The sequence below is a fragment of the Conger conger genome, chromosome 7, assembly GCF_963514075.1.
Source record: "Conger conger chromosome 7, fConCon1.1, whole genome shotgun sequence".
Taxonomy (NCBI): Eukaryota; Metazoa; Chordata; class Actinopteri; order Anguilliformes; family Congridae; genus Conger; species Conger conger.
In genome coordinates, this window is record NC_083766.1 from 34,975,667 (window position 1) to 35,000,401 (window position 24,735).

Below are 24,735 nucleotides of genomic sequence, written 5' to 3' on the forward strand. Positions count from 1 at the left end.
TGATGTCCCTGAAATTTCCTCACTTCTGAAATAAATCAGAGAGTACATTTTATTTGAGCAGCAGATTGATATCCCGAATATCCTCGGCTTCAAATAGAGAGGTGGCAGAAATTAAGAGTGCACGCAAGCTGTGACATTCTAAGGCAAACTTGGTCTTGCCTGCGGTCCTCTTTATACCAGGCGAAGTCAGCCAGTGGAACAGCAGAAGCCTCACACTGCAGGATACCCTTCTGCCCGACCGGCGTGCCGGTGCTCCTGACGTCCGAAATGAAGGGTGCATCTGCAGGGGCACACCCCACACACAGCTCAGTGAATACACCTGGGCAAACGGCTTGGAAACATAGGGTACGTTGTATGTGGACAGTGACACACGTTTTGTAGTATTTGGACAAAGTAACACAATCTGAAGTAACATCGTCATATTTCGTATTTGGTTGCAGCAGGACAATGAGCTAAAACACACTTTTAAAGCAATAAAGGACCAGTCCTGAATCCAAATGTACATGTGTTTCACTAGCTGAAGACAGGACTGCAGGTAACATGATCAGACACAAATAAGAACTGAAGATGGATTTGCAACCAAGTACTAAAATGACAACTTCATTTCAGACTATTTGAATTTGACCTATTACTTTTACTCCCTTATGTATAAAAACGGACTATAATTCCTTCCTGAACTGAATGCTATGAATGTACAATACATGCCCTCAAATTAAAGCTTGTGCTTCAACTTAAATAGTTTCATTTCTGATGTTTTATGTCTCTATTATCTTAATTACTGGGTGCACTGGGTACAGTGACATAAACACTTATTTGCCAGCCTGCTATTTTGCAATCTCAGTAAACTTTAATAGATCTTAATGTTTTTTTCTAGCCAGTATACAGTACAATCAGTCAACTATGTGGTTGCTCAGCCTGATAACCATTACAAAAGAGTGACACTGGCACAGCTGGCCACGCCTATAGCAGTCCACACTGTAGCCGTTTACATGTAGACATTTAGACATTTTAGAAAGATCGACCATTTCGTACGAAGCAGTTTCCAGTAATAAACTGAGCACTACAAATAAAATAAACGTACTCCCTAACCCACGCAAAGTGTGAACTTGCTTCGCTTACAGTTGACGGTGACTTGCACGGTCCTGATGTCAGGGGCCAGGAAGTCGTTGCTGGCACTGCACTCATAGACCCCCGACTGTTCTTTGGTGATGGATGCGATCTCCACATACTCCCCTTCACTCATGAAGTTGTGGCCTGGAACCGAAAAGGGACAGGAAAAGAAAACTTTATTTGCGGAGGAAGCACATTTTCCAACGGTCGGTCGCAGTGAGAATTCAGGGATTTGGCTGATGGATTGCCCTCTAGAACATGCTCCTGAATGGCCCAATACAGTAGGGGGAAAATAATATATAAATAGAAAGAGTTTTTATCCCCAGTAGCAGCACAGTTGCAAGCAGTCATTACAATGTGCACATTGGCTACTTAACTTCCCCTGTAAAATGTAAAAGGGTTTTACTTTCAGCAATAAAATGAGATATGAAGGCACGGTTGTAGCTCGTCATCTTACAGATGCCCTTATTATTCATCACAGCAAGCTATCTGATAATATTTTTAACATGGTTACCCATTTATTTCACCATGATTGTTGAATAAAGATATTTGCTCATACATCTGAATGGAAAAGGCTCAATTTTATTCTTATTGTCCATTTGTTACACTGTTTGGGCTATAGTCGTATGTACTGTGTTCTACAGTGTTTTGCAGTGAAATTGAAATCTATCTGATAGTATATATTTTGAACGTAATTCATGCATGCTTGAAACAATCGTAAGAAGTACATTAATAATCTCAGAAATCCTGGTACTAATCTAGCGTCTAGTTGCTGCTATGGTACATAACTGTACAAACCTGATATCATGACTGAAAATCTGAACGGTCGAGACTTTAGAATTAAGGTTTGAGCTGACATTTTAGACAAAAATGTTTATAGTGCACTACATATATGTGCAAAGTTTTACACAAAAATACTATTTAAAAGTATGAAAAAATTTAAAAGCTTGTATCTGCCTGGTGCCCATTCACTTTCATATCTTTGAAGCGCAATATCTCAAAAATACTCAGATAGAACATATATTGTATGTGGTGACAATTTTCCGGCTATTTGTGGTTAATCCGTCCATCCTGTAAAAATTAGCCAGACAAACCTATTCTGTTACACAAAGTGTAAGAAGCAGGGGTGGCCTGTAGCGTAGTGGTTAAGGTAAATGACTGGGACACACAAGGTCGGTGGTCCTAATCCCGGTGTAGCCACAATAAGATCCGCACAGCCGCTGGGCCCTTGAGCAAGGCCCTTAACCCTGCATTGCTCCAGGGGAGGATTGTCTCCTGCTTAGTCTAATCAACTGTACATCGCTCTGGATTTGAGTGTCTGCCAAATGCCATTAATGTAATGTAATTATCAGAATTCACTTTCACTCAACTAGCTTAGCATTAGCATTGATCTACTGCACAAGGAGGTAATGGAAATGGCTTCATTTCCCTCTCAGTCATTTTTCAAATAGGAAATGAGAAAAATAATAAGAAAAATAAGAACAAAACAGTCATAGGCCAAACCTTTGACTGTTTGGAACATCATTAAGAAGAAAAAGAGCACCGGTGAGCTCAGTAATTGCAAAGGGCCGGGTAGGCTACTGAAGACTTGTGCAGTTGATAACAGAATATTTCTCACCATAATGAAGAAAAATCCCCAAATACCTATCATACAAATCAGAAGCACACTTCAGGAGACAGGTGTGGATGTGCTAGTGACTACTGTTTACACAATGTTCACAAATAGAACTACAGAGGCTACATGGCAATGTGTAAACTAGTTGTTTGATGCAAAAAATGCATGGCCAGGTCACAGCTTGCTAAGAAGTACCTAAAATAGCCTAGTACTGGAAAGAAGTACAGTATTTTGGACAGGTGATACCAAGATTCACTCATATCAGAATGATGGCAAAAGCAAAATGTGGAGGCCAAAAGGAACAGCATAAGATCCAAAGCACCGCCTTTATCTGTGAAGCATGGTGGCATTTGGGTATCTATAGCTGCAACAGATATTGGCTCAACTGATGATCTGAATCCAATTGAACTTACGGTTCATATATTGAAAAGAAAACTTGAGACAACTTGCCCCCAAAAGAAGCAGAATCTGAAGATGGATGGCTTCAATACAGGCCTCACATTTCAACAAAGTTAGACATCCGTGAATCACCCTGTCCCCTTCCAAATGATTCATTGACTTAAAATATCAATATAGATTTTGTGAAATGTTGTGCTGCACGGTAATATGTCCGACTCAATTATTTCCCTGAAGAACTTTAATCAAATAGCACATTCAATTAAAATATCCCACTGTCTATCTGTAGAAATGTCACATGCAGTAATAACTCCATATTATAATAATCTCATTAGACTCACACAGAGGCTGGCTTGCTTGTTTCTATGGCTTATGGGAAATCCTACCATCTCCCTCTGTTGGCTTTAAAGAAGAGAAAGGCAAACTGAATTCAAACAAGCACTGTATGCCTAAAGTGAACGTTTTCATTATGAGGGACTGACAGGAAATTAAGATTGCATTGTGCTCTGCTGCACTAGGCTAATGCTATGGTTAAAGCTAGTTGAGTAAAAGTGAATGCTTTGAATTATTGTCAGCTGAATGTGTAAGAGAAGTGGTTTGTTTGGTTTACAGCATGGGTGAATTAACAAGATATTACACTGGAATAATTCAAGTTTCAGTGAAAAACTGAAAATACTGTATAACAGGGGCATTATTTATGTAGATTATCAACCTAAATGTTCTATAACCACAACATCCGCCAGTAATCATACCCACCCAAAAGTCTTTATCAACTTTATCACACAATTGCAATGAATACTTTTTTTGATTTGATTATAAATGCGTAATTAGCGCTTTATTGAGCAGTTTGTATTGAAGTGTCAGCCATTGAGTTGTTAAGTTATTGCTGAATCGTGCATCGGGAGAGAGAGACACATTCATACCTGGGTACCAGTACCTGCTGCTTATTGTCTGGCGGGGCTTTGGTGGGAAGAGAATGGCACAAACCTTCTGAATTTCTTAACTGAATTGATTTTTATATTTTAAAAATTACTACTGAAACTACTGAAATTAATATATTAGCTCAAACACTTAAAGAAAGTCATGCAATGTGGAGAGCATCGCATTTACAGTGTTGGAGTAATTCTAAGTCAAAAATACCTGATGGTGTCGGCTCTGGCCTTCCTAGTGTTAACATACCGTGGTCAACAAGAGGGGCTGCATACAAGGCAGCGGATGACAAGGCATCCACAGCCCAATATGGGGACCGCAGGCACCGGACCATCCAGTAGGGGCCCCTCCTTTCCGGTGGACGCTAGGAGCAATTATGCACTGCCCTGGAGGGCTGCTGGCTAGAGTCAGGATCAAGGGGATCATGGGGGCCGGATCATGGGGGCCAGATCATGGGGCCCATCCACAGACTGAAACAGCATCTTAACAGCATGAGCCACCCATCATCCTCAGCGTATACAAATTCTAAACTCGATATGAAGAAGGTAGCAAACTATGAAACAATGTAGATATTCACCGATGATAAAGTGACCATTCTTTTTTTACATTACATTACATTACAAAGCATTTAGAAGACGCTCTTATCCAGAGCGATGTACGATGAAGTGCAGATCAAACGCAGGAAAAAGTGTGAGGAGGACCCAATAGGATAGTATGGTTCCGAGTCCTCGTGTGACCATACACATACAATTGGAATGCTTTAAGAATACATCAACTTACGAACTAGCATACCACGGTTGGCAGCTAGAACACCCTGAGTACAACAAAACAATATCTAATACAATGCAAGAATATCCATGTATAGAGAAGTGCAGATGCAGCGAGGGGGAGGTGTCAGGCGTCCCGAAGTAGAGGAATGGAGGGGTCTGGCTGGTGTATAGGTTCTGATTAGTGATGCAGGCGCTGATCCCTTAACTGCCTGGTACGAGAGCACCAGGTTTTAAATTTGATGCGAGCCATAACAGGCAGCCGGTGGAGGTCGCTGAGCAGGGGGCCGACAGCGTGAAGTGTATAAATATGCACAAAATCTGGGTAAGGCTCAAATATTAAGCAGTTATCATAGTTGAAGAACACAGAAGATAATAGAAACTGTCATACTCAAAGAAACATACTCAAAGGCAGATTTTTTTGTTAATATTAACACGTGTATGAATTCTTTCATTGTTTATGAAATTAAGACCATTGGAAGCATTTGAAACCCACCTGCTGTCAAGATCAAAACAGATAACTGTCCATAAGTAGATTATTGTTGTTTCGCAGAGCTAAAATGCTCTTGTCACAGGGTATTTGTGTACAGCTGCGACAAGCTGCTAATACAACTCCGAATGCTGTTGTGTAAAAAAAACAAAAAACAACGGTGGATTTAGTAAAACAGGAAAAATGGGAGGTTATCAAGGTACAGCTGGGGCAGTTGCAAAGGAAAGCGGTTCTGCAGCATGAACACTGAGGAGGTGGAGGGCTGAATGTGTGTGAACCACACTCCAGCACAGCTGCTTCCTGCCAGTAAGCAAGTTTGGCATCTGAGGTATTACCCTTTCAGATGGAGCTCACTGTGACTCCAGCAGGAAGGTTATAACCGGAAAGGGCTTGAGAACTGGAATATGCTCATTACAGCACTAGGGATGTTGAGACCTTGAATTCTACAGTATCTTCCATGCATTTCCTCTTATTTTATATTTTACCAAAATAACTGAATTAATGCTAATAAATAATCAGATAAATTGCTTCAGTTTGACTTTTATCTGATCAATAGACAACAATGTCATATTTACTGCCTGGCTCATATTTACCAAAGGACATTTTAATTACAGCAGATGATCACAATCAAGGGTTTTGCTTCAGATGTGGAAACAGAGAATTCATGTTGTTAATAATGTTTGACCTTTCCTCAACTGTCCATGCACCGTAATTAATTCAGAGTGGAAATCAAAATGGTGCCAGTATTTAGAAATCATTTAATATCATATTATCACATTTTCTAAGAATAAATGGAGAAATGTTGTCCTTGTTTAGTGGTGCATAGCTATCAGTTCAACCCCTCACTCGCCTGCATCAAGATTGCAATTCCAGTGCAACAGATACTTGAGATCCATGCAAGGGACTTAACACACGGGCCCAGATCTACACTCCATCCTGTGGCTGTTTTCATATTTCTCAGCTCTTTAATAACTGGCAGTTCTGTGAATTGTGTGCACTGGCACAGTTCATTTTCCTCTCAAGCCAGTACAATTTCATCATCTACAAAAATAGATAAAGTAGATCTGCTTTAAAATGTATCTTTGTTTGACACTCGTGGACTGCTGGGAATCTTTCTTTTTTCTCCTTACTAAAGGTTTGCATGTCTTCTGAAGAGCTGATCATCTATATTACATTATATTTCTGTACCAAACTGTAATATGCACGATCTGCACATCTTTCCATTTTCAGAGGAAGCACTGATTCATCGAACCTCATTGATTCTATTGTAAATATTGCAATAGACTAGTAAATATTTTCTCCACAACCACTATATTTTTATAAGCTCACTCTAGTTCCAATGCACACTTCCACATTACTCTGGGGAGCAAACAATACCTTTGTGAAGAGCATTTTTAGAAAATATGAATATAAACTGACAGATTGATTTATCCCGAATGGCATGTTATGAAAAAGAGAAAGTAAATGGGAAGGGAAATAATACTACTCAATAATCACGAACCGAATGGCAGGGGTTGCTGGATAGCTTATTCGGTTAAGGCACCACACTGTGGTGCACGGATGACCCATATGGTCTCAGACTGAATCCGGTCTGTGCCAATGCCGTCTGTTGTTCCACAGGGCGAAGCACAATTTCCAATTTGCACGAATGGAGGGTTTTGTCAGCTAGAGTTGTGCGTGTACTGCTATCTAGCAACCCCTACCGGGGGACCATAGATTGCAGTCAAAGAATATGAAAAGCCTTTGTAGGACTCTACTCCATGTCAATTTAGCTGCTGTCTGCGGGGTGAAGAGAAGCAGGTGGCGACACCATGTGAGTGTGGATGTCTACACACTCTTGAATAGGCAAGGTTGGGTTTGTGTATTCAGTTCTGGCAAATGTCCATTTTTCCAAATAGTAGTGGGTATTGGATATGCTCAGCCCTGTGCTGAGAGGAAAATTATTATTTTGTGAAATAATGTATTTTTAAAAAGCCAAAAAGCAGACTTGAGCCTTGTGGATCAATACTTGTTAACAATCATTGATGTTAGAATATATGAACAGAGGCGGATGTGCAATCTGTCCTTATGACCAAGGATACTGAGTGCAATTAGATTTCCGTTTATCTGCAGTTATCCATTCCCAATTATCTGCTATCTTAGCCCTCTTTATGCATGCTATAGATGTGTACCATGATTATTTAAGGACTTAGTAATCAATAGGATGAGTTCTTTTAGAAAACTAATGTTGTGTACTCTATGCCAATTGCTTTAGAAAGAGGTTATAGTAGCTTGTTTTATTGATCGATTGATTTATTGTCTGGTGTATGGAAGGATGGACCAATTCAATCACACTGGAGTCCTAATAGCTTTAGTGTGTTTGAATGCTGAAAGTTGGCAGACTGAGTAGAACATCACAGCATGTATTAGTTTGGTTTATTAATAGTGTCTTAGCTAGCTGTCAGGGGGTGATTCTCAGCCTCCATTAAATCAATGTTATTTGGCTAACAAAGCTAACTGCTAACATAGTGAGCTACGCATACTCGAGGCAGGAGGTCTTGTGCCCGACACATCCTCAATTTATCACATCATTTGTGGTGAGTAGCTCAGTGGAGCTAGAAAATGTATCTCCTACTATCATAACCTGATAGTACTTTTTATAATTTGTTTTAAATTAGCCAAAACATGTAGGATTAACAATATAATTTAAATTATGAGTGCAAATAAGCTAATGGTAAACATACTTAAGATTTTAATTCATAAGAGTTACATTTTGTAACTCTTCATTAAGTTGTACATAGTACCTTCATAACAATGTTTAATAATGTTACAAATGTCAATAACTGTATTGTCTGTGTCACTGGAAATGTCATGATAGCACCACTTGCTGCATCAGTATCAACATAACACTATATGCCTATCCTATTGATGCATTGTAACATAAGCATGTATCAACTTTTATTTCCAATCAACAAAACCTTTGCAGTGAACTTTTGTGTTGACAGAAAGATCACTGCACAAGTTATTTCGTAGCAACAGTTTGTTTAAGACTGCATAGTACAAGTCAGAGAGTACCAACAGAAAACCCTTGTATGAAATCCGTCCCTGATTAAACAAGACTACATTCACAAGTGAAGGTGAGGGATCTATTTCACAGAGTACAGAGCAATGATATACATTTTTTCGAGGAAGAAATGTTTTAAAGAGTATTAAGAACATCCAAGGTTCTCTAGTCTTTGAGAACAGTGGTATCTAGGCACACAGAGAGCAGGCTAACTTTTATTTTTCAAGGGGAATGCATGCTTTGAGTTGACTCCACCGAGAGATAGTGGAAGCATTCTCTGGAGCACGTTTTAAAGTTATGCATCAGCTAAATGACAGATTTAAACTGGTCCCAGTTCCCAGGGTAGGGGGCTGCAGATTAGTCACGTCACCAGGCATTGTGGACATAATGAGATTGTGTGGGATAAATGTAGGCCTTTTGCAAAGCCTCGCTTTAAAAGTTCCTTAAATAAGTTTGCTGTTGCATCCGTCGCAGTTCGAGGTCAGAAAATCAATTCAGGTTAAGTTTTGTATTCTTCAAATTCTTTGAAGTGCTTTTCACTGTAGAGGTCTTTTAAAATTAAAGTATCTGGAAGACTAAGACAAAGAGTGGTGTGGCAAGCGCAGTCCCCGGTTTCCACCCAGGGGAAATTGTAGAGATGTTCCCACAATCTGTCATGGTGCAGTAATACCACTTTTTTCTCAGGGGGCTTCAAAGGCCTCCCTCAGGAACACATTTCTCCCTTGAAGATGATTTCTGACTCGAGAGGGGAGGGCTGCTGGCTGAACAGGAGGCAGGGGTGAGAGAATCTGGTGTAATCTCTTCCAGGTCCCTCACCTCAGTGCTGTTTGGTTAGCCCAGAGTGTAGACATGTCAGCTGGTATATGTATTTTATTAGCAGATCAATTTCCCAGTGGTGTCATAACTATGACTTTCTACTGTGTGGATGAATATGATCTTGAGAGCTTCATGTCTCCCAGGCATGTCTCTTGATGTATCTCAGTAGGGAGTTTGATAAGAGAATACTCATCGGCGTTTCTTCAGACAGAAGGTAGACTGAACCGAGCACATCCACACTCATGAGCTTTTCCCAGATGATAACTGTGTCTGCATGGGGTCATAAAAAACTGCTACAAAAGGAAGCCTAACATGCTTGCATAATAAAACTACTCTTTAACTTTGCTATAAAAGAAAATAACATCAAGGCAAATTCACTTGCGCTAATTATAACCATTGTTAATTAGAAAGTAACATTTGCAGGAACATTAAAACTAGGCCAGTCTCTGATAGTTCTCTACACAACCGCTGAAGTGGAGAGACAGAAAGTAATTTGGCCAAATTGGGTCAGATGGGATATTTGGCCAGGATGCCAGGAATACGCAGAGAGCATTCCAGGGCCAGGAGCTCAGAGCCGGGGTGAAGGGTACCCCTCCGGGAGCAACTGGAATGCCTCTCCTTGAACAAAAAAAAAAACGTAAATAAAAAAGCAGGCACAATTCTCATCCGATTCAACCAGGGCCTGAGCCCATGTAGGTCTATGGGCCTGCCAGGGCAACCCACTTTCTCAGTGGAGAGAGAGAGATGCAGCGGGTAATGGCCAATAATAAGGGAAAGGAATTAGGGTCACGCATCACTGTTATTACAAAATAAAACCGCACACACCGAATAAACGGAAGGCTTTTCCCGCAGCGCTAGTTGCGAACCGCGTGAACGTAGCTGAGTCGTGAGAATGCGATGTAGGCCGAGGGCTAGCATCGTGTGCCAAGGGAAAAGTAGGCTGTACACAGCTTTTCTTGTCACAGCTCTCGAGGACTGACAAGATATGAATAGAAAATGAAACAAAGAAGGTAGGCTCTGAAAGGCAAACAAACTAATTACTACCCTGGGTAGCCCTACAAAAGACTGTGAAAAACGGTTTGCTACATAAACATATAGCATTACTGTACATTTTCCAAACACTCCACAGTGAAATAATTTAACTTCGTATAGCTTGTGTAACAAGAATGCACTGTATTTCATAATATGTGGAGGGGTGTGTGTGTGCGTTTGCACACATGAATGAGTGTGCGCATGTTTAAATCCCTAAGTAGGACACCATCAGGAAACATGGTAACACCCAGTTATGTCAACCCGTAACTACATCTAATAACAGAGCATAAAGTCTGTGAAGGTGCTGCCAGCGAACACACACATGCACACACACATACACACACACACACACAGACGCATAGGCACACACACACACGCATCTTCAGATAACATTATTAATTGAGACTTTAATGTGTATACATGTTATACCTGGGATAGTATTCCATCTTGCAGCCATTCAGATGAATGAATCCCATTTAGCCTGAATGCAGGATTAGTTACAGCAGTGTCCTATGTAGCTCTTCCTAGAGGTCAGACAAAAGTCTGGAAATTCAGAGCTGCAGTACCACTACAACACCATCGGAGGCATTCTGACCACAAACCTCTGAGTAACGTGGTTGATTATTCAAGTAATTATCACAACACAAAATGGTTCAATGATTAACTGTTATACAGGGATAGATTTACTTGTCTATCTATTATTGAATATAATATAACCATATAATTATGTATCACATCAACATTTAGTCTCTACCGAGTAAGTAATGCAAATTTGACTCCAATACAGCAGTGTTGTCACCATTCAAACATGAACTTTCAATACGTAAAAACAAAAGAATGAAACTGGAAGATGAGTATCATTTTGTTATTCAATAAAGCCATTTCCCCTCATCTGCCATCCTGGCCCTGATGGTGCTCATTACTGAAAGATGCTACAACTCTAAAACAGAGCATTATTGGAATATTCCTGTGATTCCTCTGAAACCTAATGAATGAATACAGGGTACACATGCCGGGAAACTGTTTGCTTTTGTTCAGAGGACGCAACATTCATTTTCTATCTTGCTCGATGATTTTCATCTTACAAATGGGCAAAAGTGGTGAAATTTGTCCCTCCATTCATTCCAAAGACAGCCGCATTCTTCTACCTGATAGCTTTCAGGCCTCATTAATTTTGCATCAAACAATGCCTTAAAGCGGCAGGCACGGGCTCATTCCGTGCGCTCACTACACAAGTGGGAGCAGCCACTGCCAATGCTGCGTTTGTTGTGAGCACACTGGATCACCTCTGGGGCCCAACAAGCTTTCGGTACGAACTCAACTGTTTGAAAATGCAGTAAAAAAAAGAAACCAAAACAAAACAACGAAAAAAAAGAAAAACAAAACAGAAAAAATAATAATTATAATTACAAGAGCCACAGCAATTATATCCAGTGAATTGTTGTAATTCCCTTGACGATCCAATGCTGTCTGTCCACGTCGTTTGAGAGATTATTAGAAATGAATTGAAAGTGACTGAGGGAACGTGCGAGGAGAAATAAATAATGGAGCTGTTTTTCCATGCCGGGAAGCTCCTGAGATAAGCTAGCTCCTTCTTTAGAGAGATTAGGATCTACACAGAAGCTCTTTATAAAACAAACAGGTAAAAAACAGCTGCATATCCATCATACCTCAGACGATCAGTAAATAGTACAAGTAATTTGACATAAGGTGTAGATATTGGCTCTGCTTAACTGCTTCTTCTATCTGATGTGATCTGATAGGTTTATTATGAGTCATTAGTCCATGCAAACCGGGTTATTTCAGTCCATGATTGGCTAACACAATGATCACAGCACAAAAGTAACCAGATAGCCAATACGTAAAAAGGTTTGTAAAAATCATATATGTTGATTAACATGTTTTACTAAGGGATCATACTGTGTCCCCTTATAGTGCCTTATATGTAAACAACGTGTGAAAGAATTATAAATGCCAGTTCAATAACATGTAATGTATGTATTGAAGCAGGTCACTGAAGCACTTGCTCTAGCAATGTGCCCTATGGACCAGAGTGAATTAGGACCATGCCAATATTGACTGTGGGCAGAACCTGTGGGGTTGAGGCATAATTGGCCATAGCACTACCACACAATATTTTCACTTGGCCGCGTCTCCCTGGCCTGCTCGCTCTGATCTGTTTCCAGCAGCTGCATCAGCTGGGTGCTTCTCTGGAGACAGATCAGCTGGGTGATTGCAGAGTACATTTTTAGGATGGGTGTGCTCATGTGGACCCTTCTGAATTGATGATGCATTGATGTGATTCACTGAGCCTACGGTTATGATTGATCATTACAAATGTGTACAAATTAAAAAAACAAAAAACAAAATAATGTATACATGTCCACTATATATATATATATATATATATATATATATATATATATATATATATATATATATATATATATAAAACACAGCTTATGCAACAGAATGGAGTAGTTCCCAAAAACTATTCAACATCGTATTTAACACTTTCTGTAGCTAGTTCTTACTCATATAAGAGTATACATCCCTGTATAACTATAGTGTAGCCCTACTGTTTCGTAGCTGATATCCTGTGAGTCTCCAGTGAGGCAGGACGTAATGAACTGGGCTATCATTCAACATAACCTTTTCATGAAGTAGCCAATGCGATAGGACAAGGCACACCAATAGGCCGTTTTTAAGTCTACTTTGCGACCGTTAGGCATGCACGTGTTGGGAAAGCGGGGGAGGCAGAAGGAACGGCACTTCAAAAGAGAGGTCGGATCGGCAACTCCACGAGCCGATGGTGGTTTTCATTTTGATGAAAGATAAGGTTCCGCAGATAAGGCAACGCAGAATAAGCTCCCCGCGCAGCTGCTCGAGGGATGCCCCGGTGCAGCATGGGAGATCTGCTGTGGATGTACAGCCGGCGTCGGAGGACCCGGCTCACCGGTGCGATCATGTCAGACTATACGCCGAGCGAAAATTAAGAACCGTGCCTTACATCCCCTCGGCGGAGGTATAGGTAGAGCTGGCCGGCTTTAGGAGACAATACAGAGGGAAATCAACGGTCTGCCTTTTCCTGGCAGCTGCCCATCACGGCGGAATAAAAGGCGGCTCGAGCCACTGTGTCTGTGCTCTTTAAGAGCCAGCAGGTTGAGGATGAGGCCTGGTTTTACACCCCAGGCGGCTATGCTTGAAGAGACATTGAGCAAACCAGAGCGGTTAGCAGGACTTTAGTACTGAGCCCGGATGTGACTTTTCGGAATTGCTGTTATGCAGGCTGCACGGCTTTGCAATTTGAATATCTTTCCTGATGAGGTTAATCGATGGAATCAGCTTCTGCTCTCAAGGAATAGCCCCCGATGCTTATGTAATTAATTTTCCCAATTGCTGATGCACCTCTCGCAGTTAGAAATAAAGGAAGTGTTCGCACGCATTCAGTAATGAGTTTGCCTCGACTTGAATCTCCGCATACGCTTCAGGGGAGAAAAACAAATCACAGCTCAATACGAATAACCAAACCATGATAATGCCATCTTTTGTGCGGGGTTAATGAAAGGAAGCAGGATTAATCATTTTCAAATACTCTTATTAAAGCTCAGAACCACGGATCTTATTTCAAATATCAGATCCAATGTTGACATTTCATTCTTTTGAGTTTAATCCAATGATTGATACTGCGTGGAATCAAATTCCCTTAAAATAAATGTAAAAAAAAAAAAAAAAAAAAAAAAATCCTGTTCATGGATAATTACTTTTTAATTAGTAAAAAGAACTCAAAGATTGCTTGAGTCAATTAGATTCAGGAATCAAATTCCAGTGATAAGAATCTAAAAAGTGTTCAAAGCAACTGAAATGGCTGAACTAATTTGTGTTTGAAGTTTGTGTTTAAGAGATTAACCGTGAGACAATCCTCAAGGGCTGAAAATCTTCAGGATGGCTAATCATACTAATTTATGTCAATGTTTATTGCAATAACTTGTACATGAATTCATAATTAGCACTTTTATTGGAGGGATTATGTAACAATGTTATATTGGTGGGAGTATTGGGAACTTGGCGTTATACTTTTGTTGCTGTACTTTCTTTCTTGATTAATGGCCTGTTTATAAATAATACTGGTGAATAGGATTACCACTTAGAGTTAAGAGCAGTGATTTACCACCTATAATGGTGCACTGCTATCTGCATTTTAAAGGCAGTTACAGGGCTCTTGAATTATCCATAGTACTCCCAACACCCATCTGTGCCCATGACCTCAGTGACTTTTCACACTTTGAAAAACATATAATGAAACTGACAAACATATGGACAGCTTCCATAAAATAGTTGAATCTGTAGAAAATAGTATTTTTTTTATAAATCCATTTAATTGGAAAATTAACTTAATGAATGGTACAGTAGTGCTTAGTCCAGGCCTAGAAAAAAAGGTGTTACCATGAATAACTGTGTTAGTATGAACAATGAGCATGTGGGGGTCTGACAACAGGGTCTGAGGGTCTATACCAGCTGATTTCACTCTTTAATTCACTGATTTCACACTGATTTCTCCCCCCTTACAGACTCTGATGTTTCTCAACTCCTGCTCTCCCACCGCCCTACAACCTGTGCCCTTGACCCTATCCCCTCTTCTCTTCTCCAGACTATCACACCTGACATTCTCCCATTTGTCACCTCCCTTGTCAACTCGTCCCTGTCTTCTGGCTGTTTTCCAGCAAGAGGGCCCACATCACTCCGCTGCTAAAAAAGCCTACTCTGGATCCCTCCATCATCCAGAACTACTCTCTTCTTCCTTTTCTTTCTAAAACCATAGAACGAGCTGCTTCTACTCAACTTTCTTCTTTCTTTTCTAACAACAACCTGCTAGACCTCCATCAGTCTGGCTTCAGATCGGGCCACTCGACAGAGACCACGCTCCTCTCCGTCAGTGAATCACTCCATGCCGCACGAGCAGCCTCCCTCTCCTCTGTCCTCATTCTTCTAGATCTCTCTGCTGCCTTCAACACTGTGGATCACTCCATCCTCCTGTCCGCCCTGTCAGCAACGGGCATCTGTGGCACAGCCCTGGACCGGATTGAGTCCTACCTCTCTGGTCGCTCCTTCCAGGTTGCCTGGGCTGGTACGGTATCGACACCACTGCTATGCGGACGACACCCAATTCTTCATCTCGTTCCTACCATCTGATACACAGGTTTCAGCCCGTATCTCTGCTTGCCTGAGTGACATCCAGAGCTGGATGGACAACCACCATCTAAAGCCCAACCCAGGTAAGCCTGAAATTATATTCATCCCTGCTAATACCTCTCCCCATCTGGATCTCTCCATTTCCCTCAGGGATACCACACTTACGCCATCACCCAGTGCAAGGAACCTCGGCGTGGTGATGGACAGCAGACTGTCCCTCTCCGAGAACATTGCGGCGGTGACCCGGTCATGCAGGTTCTTCCTATACAACATACGGAGAATCCGCCCCTTTCTCACCCCCTACTCGACCCAGCTCCTGGTCCAAGCGATGGTTCTGTCCCGCCTGGACTACTGCAATTCCCTCTTGGCTGGCCTCCCAGTGTCCGCCATCAGACCCCTCCAACTTATCCAGAATGCAGCAGTTGAAATTGTACTTCCCTCTAGGGTCTTTCAGCGCACTTATCCCTGGTTATGGGTATGCACTTTGTTGTACGTCGCTCTGGATAAGAGCATCTGCCAAATGCCATTAATATAATGTAATGTAATACACCTTCAACCTGATTAGGCACCCCTGGTCTACACAGAAGTGGTGATATGTTGCTTTGACCATCACCAATATATGCTAAACAGTGTTATAAGGTGTCATATTGACAAATGCCATCATACTGAAAGGCCAGAACATGTACCATCTTCTCTGACACACAAATGACTGACCTACCATATGTCACTTCTGACCTGGCCACCTACATTAACGTTAACAACGTTTTATCTGCCTGCGTTTCGACACGAGAGACAAAACAGCTCACATTTAAATCTATATTTACCTGTATCCAGCAGCATATTACCACTAAATCAGTAATCATATTCTAATCACTGCCTTCTAATTACGGACAGATGTCTCTCTTTAATTGAAGCCCTCAATTAAACAGTTCCTTCAAACGTAGTTTCTATTTAAATATTACATGCATTTTGTGTCCACAGATGTGTTTAAACTCTTCAATGTAAGGATAGAAAAAGCAAGGTAAATATTTTTCCGATAGCAAATTAAAATATTATTCATCTACCCTCAAATCATTTCATACAGAGGAACCATTCTGTCATCTCTTTATATTACTCTTATTACTTTTATATAAGAGTATACATTATATTCTTGTCACAGAAAGGATAGAAAAGAAATGCTTCCAGGAAAGACAAAGAATGTCCTTTCAATTTCAATTGATAGTAGTATAAAATCTGCATCTGTCAAGCAAAAACAGCAGCTAGCATTTAAAAATACCTGTCAGAATTCAGATAGCTGACACATTAAGGCTTGGCTTCGCTGGCATCTGAAATTATGCTAAAACTGACATCAAATTGTGACAGTTTTTCTATTGTTATAAGATACAAAATACAGCAACAATAATAAACAAATAAATAAAATGGATTATACAAAATAAACTGACTGCATCGTAGAAAAAAAGCTGTATGCATAAAAACCCCAATGATATCCCTCCCCCCTAGTATTCTTCCACATCAACTAATGATCAGTATTGTGATAAAATGGATGATCATGTTCTAATTGTGAAACCGGTCATTTGTAATATACTAATGCTATCTAATGTTTTGCCTCTGATTGAAACCCACGGGCAGTGTTTTTTCATTCTCAGTTTTGCGACTGCCTCTTGTCTTAACAAAGGAGCTTTTTTCATTTTCTCTCCTCCCAGTAATTCCAACAGTTTTCAATAAATTAATAACTGCATTACTGGATGACATTCCACTTGTAATGAGTTTTCCGAGTGATAATGATTTTGTAATAAACCACTGACCATTATTAATGTTTGTCAACACATCTAATTGCGATGTGCAGTCATCACTAAATGCATACCTTCTTAATGGCTTTTCAAAGTATAATTCAGGCTCACATGTTTTGTGAACCAATAAAACATAATTGAATATCAGGCTTTTTTGAAAACTGCTTCAGGTAACTGGCTGGGCAAAATCATAAGCACAAACATATATAATAGCAATGAAAAAGACACAAAATCACTGCACTGCAGATACCGTACTCTTTCCAAGCCATCCAGGATGCATTCCAGATTGCATTTATGGCTCCGGAAGGTTCTGTCCCTCTGAAGACTACATCACTTTGACCTCTTCCAACCTGTCATGGCCTTATCTACTGTACATAAGAGGAATGTGTAGAATGAACCATAATTTATCTTTCACGCAAACTGTGTAAACACAAAATGGTGACAGTCCCTTCATTGCTTCGAATGGAAGTGAGCAGCACAGCCAGCAGCACCCAACTCCTGCCAAATGGGTGAAGCTAAGCAGGTGTGGGCTTGACTAGTACTTTGATGGGAAAACCAAATTGCTGCTGGAAGTGGTGTTGGTGGTTGGTTCATTTCTATTTAAAAGTATTTCCTTCATTCATATTAACTTCATTAACCACTACACATGGCTAGTCTACCTAAAACATAACAATGGGTAGTTTCTGTAATGTTACATTCAAATCTGAGCTTCTGTAACACCACCAAAGGAACTTTAATTTTAAAAATCCAGCAAAGTGTACCTGTGAGGGCGTAACTGTGGTTCTGAAAAAAAGTGCTCAGAGGTATGTACTGTATATTTCATGAGACGAGACTCTACCTATTTTACCCAGCTGTTCAGAGATTTCTCTGAAATTGTACTGGAGACAAAAATATAAATTGACTGGCTAATATGTATTTTTTTGACATAACTTTTTAGAAACTTTTAATGAAAACCATTATTTCAGCAAAGCCCCGTCTCTTCATCTGGTACAGAATGGAAGCTTTGAAAGATACCCATTATACCACAACACAAAGCCACATATTAGGTAAAGCTGAACTGCCATGTGAAGAATTAGCCAAACAAAGCCAAAGAACAGGCAGTACAGCTCGGTCCAAAATGAGAAGAATGCCGGAGTGCCTCCATTTGAGCCCTCGTTTGTACTCTTAAAACAGAAGCGGATATCTGTATTTTACACACAGGATCTGCGCCAGGAAGTGATGAATGAATTCTCATTAAAGGACAGAAGGCTGGGAGCAGGTTTACACAATAAAATCAATGTCTGTATTTTATCTGTACGTTCATGGGACTAATTAACTGCTATCAGAGACAACGGGAGAGGACAAATATGAATTGTTCTATATCGGTGTGTTGCTTTAGTCTTACATCACTGCAGACTCTCAGCACGGTCACTCTCTGTGGCTCAGAAAAGCCATAGAGCCTCTGCCAAAATAAAAACCTCTTCTAAGGTTCCAAGGTCCTGGTTCCGTATTGTGTAAGGCAAGGGTAACCCACAGTTGGAAGACAGTAACAACCCTAATTTGCTGGGTCTTTGAAGGACTGTGTTTCATTGAATACAGAGGGCATATTGTCATCCCCCTGATCCCCTTTATCCAGCACTCAAAAAGAGTGGAGCTCTGACCCGTGCAGTAAGCTCACCTCAAGTGCGAACAGCACTCATATCTATTAAGTGCAGGATTAACAATGTATACAGAGAGGATTACATGGCATCAGACACATGTAAATATAGCCATCAGTGAGTGTCAAGTAATAAGAACAACATGTACACAAACTCAGCAAATATAACTGTATAACTTGGATATAAACTAAAATAATGAAACAACACACACAATGTATTTATTGTTTTGAGTGTGGTAGGGTAGAATTAATATCGTAAATGCATTACATATACACTCACTGAGCACTTTATTAGGAAGACCTGTACACCTACTTATTCATGTAATTATCTAATCAGCCAATTGTGTGGCAATGCATACAATCATGCAATGCATAAAATCATGCAGATACGGGTCAGGAGCTTCAGTTAATGTTCACATCAACCATCAGGTGATGAAATGTGATTTGACCATGGAATGATTGTTGGTGCCAAACAAGGTGGTTTGGGTATCTCAGAAACTGCTCATCTCCTGAGATTTTCACACACAACAATCTCTAGAGTTTGCAGAGAATGGTGCGAAAAGCAAAAACACATCCAGTGAGCAGCAGTTTCTGAACACCTTGCTAATGAGATAGGTCCGAAGAGAACGGCCAGACTGGTCAAAACCGACAGGAAGGTGACAGTAACACAAATAACTAGACATTACAACACTGGTATGCAAAAGATCATCTCTGAACACACAATGCATAACACCTATAAGTCGATAGGCTACAGCAGCAGCAGACTTACTAAAAATGAGTGTAGTAAATACATAACAAAGTGCTAACAGAGTGTAAATGAATACAAAATATTCTTTCTTTTTTTTTCAAGTCCGTTTAACATTTTGTACTCTTTGGAATCATCTCAGTAATTTGCAGTCTTAATTACAGTTTGATTGGGATTTGCAAACGGGCGAGTTAATTGTTGTTCAAGTTTAATTAAAGCTGCTATTCTTATCCAATTGTGTGGAGACGTGATTGACGGCAGATTTCCCCACCTGCCCTGTTTTTAAGTCCTTCACTCTTTTCAACGAGAGGCTGCTGGTGAAGAGGACAGAGGCTCTCTTATTTCACCCTCACCGACTAAAAATCTTATTCCATTTGCTTAAAAAAAAAACCCTTTAGGTTTCCTGTTTCATTCACATTCACATTATAGTCCTGCACAACTTCTATTACTGTTTATGATTTTGCAGCGAAGGCCCTACTGGAGTATGTGGGTTCACAAATTAAATATAGTCAGTGTAGTTTGGGGATCCATTGACCAAATGGTATTCATTGCATCATCTCTCACAACGAGACTTCCCGTCTCACAGCCGTAGGGGTATGTAGGCCAGCTCTAATGCCCTCCTTCGCAGCAGCTGCTGAAATGCATTTAGCGCGCATATCTGTAACCACCGCAGAGATAAATAATGCAAACTATTGACCGGCTACTCTGTAAATGTAATGACTCAAAGGCAGGCCGGCGGAGCGTAAACGCGGAAGGACGGGGCGATTAAAGCGCGTCGCTGCGAGCCTGCTTTAAGAGTTCCTTCAGCTCTCTATTTTGGAAGCTCATACATTAGCATGATAAGGAGGTTTCTTCTCTGGAATTTTCTCACATGACCCAGTCTCAGGCAACCGTTTCTGAGCTTTCACAGCTGTCCTCAGCTGACTGTTATATACAGTACAATCATTCGGTCCTCAGCTGACTGTTATATACAGTACAATCATTCGGTCCTCAGCTGACTGTTGTATACAGTACAATCATTCGGTCCTCAGCTGACTGTTATATACAGTACAATCATTCGGTCCTCAGCTGACTGTTATATACAGTACAATCATTCGGTCCTCAGCTGACTGTTATATACAGTACAATCATTCGGTCCTCAGCTGACTGTTATATACAGTACAATCATTCGGTCCCTGTTTAGCTGCCTACATTCACACGTTTTTGATCATTAATCTCTCATTAGGAAGTTCCTGAGTTATCTGAGCAGGGAACATACATTTATTTCTAGTTATCACCCAAAATTACTTCAGTTAAAATGGCAGCTGTTCGTGGTGTAATTGCAACAGCCACTGACATTGAGCAAGTTAAAAAAAAAATCAGCTATATAGAAGATATTCACATGAGATGAATGCAATTGTTCTTCACAAGTAATCATCATAATCCATAAACAAGCCATTTCAATAGGTTACACTGCAGCTTTAACAAACTCACACAGTCCTGAAATAAATTGGACAAATTAAAAAAATCACAACCTTTTAATTTGGATATAAATTTATATTTTTGGGATAATATAAATTTCATCACATTATCCCAAACCTTCTCTTAGTAATACATGCTCTTCTCCAAGATTGTGAGGTCAGCAATCACTGAAATTAAGTATATTTATGAAGACAAATAATCACTTCTGAAGCTAAAAGGATGATACTGTGGAAAAACTGCTTAAACATTTTGGGTTAAATACTGTGTTTCATATAACAGAGATCATACAACATTCCTTCCAAAGTGAATATCCTTAACTCATGAACAATTACTGTATCCTACTGCAAAAGAAGAAAAAGCTATTTTTTTAAATCTTCTTTTGATGTGGAAACATTTGGCACTAGTTTGAGTTGAAACCCCAGACTCTTTCTGACAACTGTAGAATAGCTCATGAATAATTTATAAGGAGGACATATGCTAAAGTGAGACTTGAGTGCATCTGTGAGACCACTCCAATATATTACTTTGAAAGGACAATGAGTGAAATGTACTGCTCCAACTCCCTTACCGGTTTACAATTTAGAAATTGCACACTTAACACTGCATGCATCCATGCCAAAATGGCTCCTTTTGCATCTGTTCTGTGCCCTCCATAATTAAGAAAGTGGATTGTCAACTATTCTTGTTTTTGTAATGTTTTTATTATAACTCAGAATTAAAATATTTGCACCTGCACCTATTTTATTAGTAGCTTGATTGATATTAATTCAAAGATGTATTTGATCGAGAGAGAGAGAGAGAGAGAGAGAGAGAGAGAGCAAGAGGAGAGAGAGTTATTTTTTTACAAATGACTGTGATTCTATAGTAATGAGGAAAGTAATGAAAAATAGCATGCAATCATAATGTTTTAATTGATTTTTTGATGCAGATGGCGATGATAGATCATATTTACTATGTAATTAACAAGCCACTTCCATCTCAATATGAACCTGACAGTTAATTATTTCAATAAACAAGGAAAGTGTCATCTCCTTAAAAGTGCTGTGTAAATAATGACAACACAGCATTTAATGCACATTTGTCCATACCTTTCACGCTTGCAGTCATAGTCCTAGACAAAGGCATTATTCGCAATTACGTATGGCAGAAACTAACACAAACAGCACCAGTAGGAGCATCATGGTGTGTATGACTTTTGCTTCTTGTTCAGTGAGCTTGTGCACCCCACTATCCTTTCTCCTCTGTCAAGAGGGGAATTTTATTCCTAATTTTATTGTTAACTATAAAATAATCTTATTTTATAGATAACTGTCATTATTTTGAGGGCCAAGTACTGTAACAGACCATTAGCTACTGTAGCTTGATGTATACTACATGGGCACAAAGCTACAACTTTGCTTAAAAGCTTAAATATTGAAAGTAGAATTACAGAATTAATCTAGTATTGATTTAGATGAATTTGGTTTTATGTAGTCAAGAATTAATTCCAGAGGGGGGGAATGTTCCACTTAGAAGCAATCTAATTACACATATTTCACTTTGGTATAACATGGCTAAATGTCATTAGCTCACCCCTTGTTGTCTACATGGGTAATGCATCTACATGTTCCAGTGGCAGTCGGTGAGGTGAACACAGACAGGGTATAAAACCTCCCTTTAAACTGATCATTGGTCTCAAGAGTTTTTCATTCATTTGAAATTCAATTGTTAATTCAGTTTAGAAAGCTTTGGATGTACACATAATTAAAAACTTACACCTACACCATATTAGCTTAAAGCACAACTTCCAATAAAGTATATCTCACAAACCTGTACTAGTTAATTTCCCTTTAAAAATATGTGCTTTTCAGGTCTTTGCCATTAAAAGCCTATTCCCTGAGTGTCGGTGAAAACAATGGAGAGTGCATGCAGTATATCCAGTTTGAAATAATGTGCACAATTCTCTGATGCAAAAAAATATCACCTGCTTTATCTCATTGCTTTGAGTATTGTGTGAATTAATAATGTATTGGTTAAATTATTGAAAACAGGTTGAGACAATTACAAATGGTGGACTGCATTGTGCGATTTATTCATGTTATACAGAACCAGTAAAGTGTATTTGTGAAAAATTATTTTTTACTTTGATGTGTTAATATTTGTATTTAGTCATGTTTACTTGTATTTATAGGATATTCATGCTTCTATAAAAATATTTGTATTTGTAATTAGTAATGTAATATTTGTAAGTTCTGGAACAATAAAGAAAGTAACTTATTTTCACAACCCAAACTGTGTACTTTTCTTAATGTATTTAACAGTGTGTGTGGTAGCTGTGGGGTCAGAGATAGCTCTATGCCATATGTATTCTATAGCTCTATGCCTTTATTTTGGTCACAATAAAGAAGAAGAATGAACCTTGGGAAAGTGGAAGGGTGGCATGGCAGGGTGGGCTTTTTTGGGGGGGGGGGGTTGTCGTGTTGGCAGCGATTGTGGACCGAAAAACAGGAGCAAGAACAGTAGCCTTGAAAATGCTATTCGCACATTGTGAATGCTGCACAATTAAAATGTCTTTAAAAAAACCAAACATTTCAAACCTGTAATGTGTGGCCAACGGATGGTTGTGGCCTTAAACGACCGCATAGAGCTTTTACTGCATGCCAGCAGCTGCCTCTGCATGGGGTGTATGTGTCTGGGGGGTGGGGGTGGCGGTGGGGGGTGCCTAGGGCTAGTGCCTAGAACCGCCACTGCATGCTCAAGAAAGAAAATACTGTTCCAAGTGACACAGGGATATAAGGATATGAGGAAACATTACCTGAAGGCCAGATAATTTAAACCCATCTAAGATGGCAATAAAAATTAGTAGTAGGCACGGCCATTCCTGCAATCCAAAGAAAGAAAATTTGCCCCCAATCAGATTCTGATAAGTAACAGGTCACCATGGTTACGGCATCTGGAGGAATCATCATACAAGCGCCCTGCACTCTCTATTTCTCGATCTATAACAGCGCAGCTGAAAATAAATCACTTAATATATATCTTCATTAGGGCAGTTGGAGTCAAGGCATTTAGAGAATAATTACAGTGTGGCTTTGATTACTGACTGCCAATCAATTATTCTAATATAATTTCTAACTCCCAAGAAGGCCAGAGAGTGATTACTGCTTTATTGGATGTCTGTCTGGAGCTGTTGTGTGGGGTTTTGTCTGAGTGGCAGAAAGACAAAAAGGCCGAGCTCATGGAGTCTCGTGGCCGGCCGCGGTGATAAACCAGTTCCAGTCACATTGCCTTCTTTCCACAGCCGTAGGTGGGGCTGTTTGAACTAGAGTAAACATTTTTTTGTATTATTTTCCCCGTGGGTGTTTAATATGAGTTTAGCTATTTGTGTTTGTCGACACAGTGTACTTTAAGCGCTGTTGGGAAGGCTTCGTGTTGAGCAAAGGTGCTGCAAATGAATTTCTTCAGAAAACATTTCATAAAACAAGAGGGAGCTTCTGAGATGCCGACGTGGCTTCTCTAATACGCGTGTCTGCCTAGGAGATTAGAAATTCACTTCTCTTTAAAGCTGAATGTGTGCCAACAGCTTCCCATTTGATGCTTTTCCCTACCTTTAAAACGACATTTTCAAGCGCATCCAAGCTTATCGGTCTCAGTCCTGTTCCTAGAAGATGTGAAATCATCTGACTTTTAATGGCGGTGTGTGTACTTTCTTTGTGATGAAGTGTAGGACGC

The 24,735-nt window shown here is 39.9% G+C and overlaps 1 protein-coding gene across 2 annotated transcripts in view; it reads right to left on the reverse strand.

The window, feature by feature from the left end:
* The window catches only part of opcml (opioid binding protein/cell adhesion molecule-like), a 349,212-nt gene that overhangs the window by 4,081 nt on the left and 320,396 nt on the right, over positions 1-24,735 (reverse strand). For both annotated transcript variants that reach the window (XM_061248661.1, XM_061248660.1), the window contains 2 exons: positions 1,120-1,254; positions 160-280 (listed from right to left, as the gene is read on the reverse strand). In XM_061248661.1, the coding sequence (XP_061104645.1) occupies positions 160-280; positions 1,120-1,254 (256 nt within the window). The remainder of the gene's footprint in view (positions 1-159; positions 281-1,119; positions 1,255-24,735) is intronic.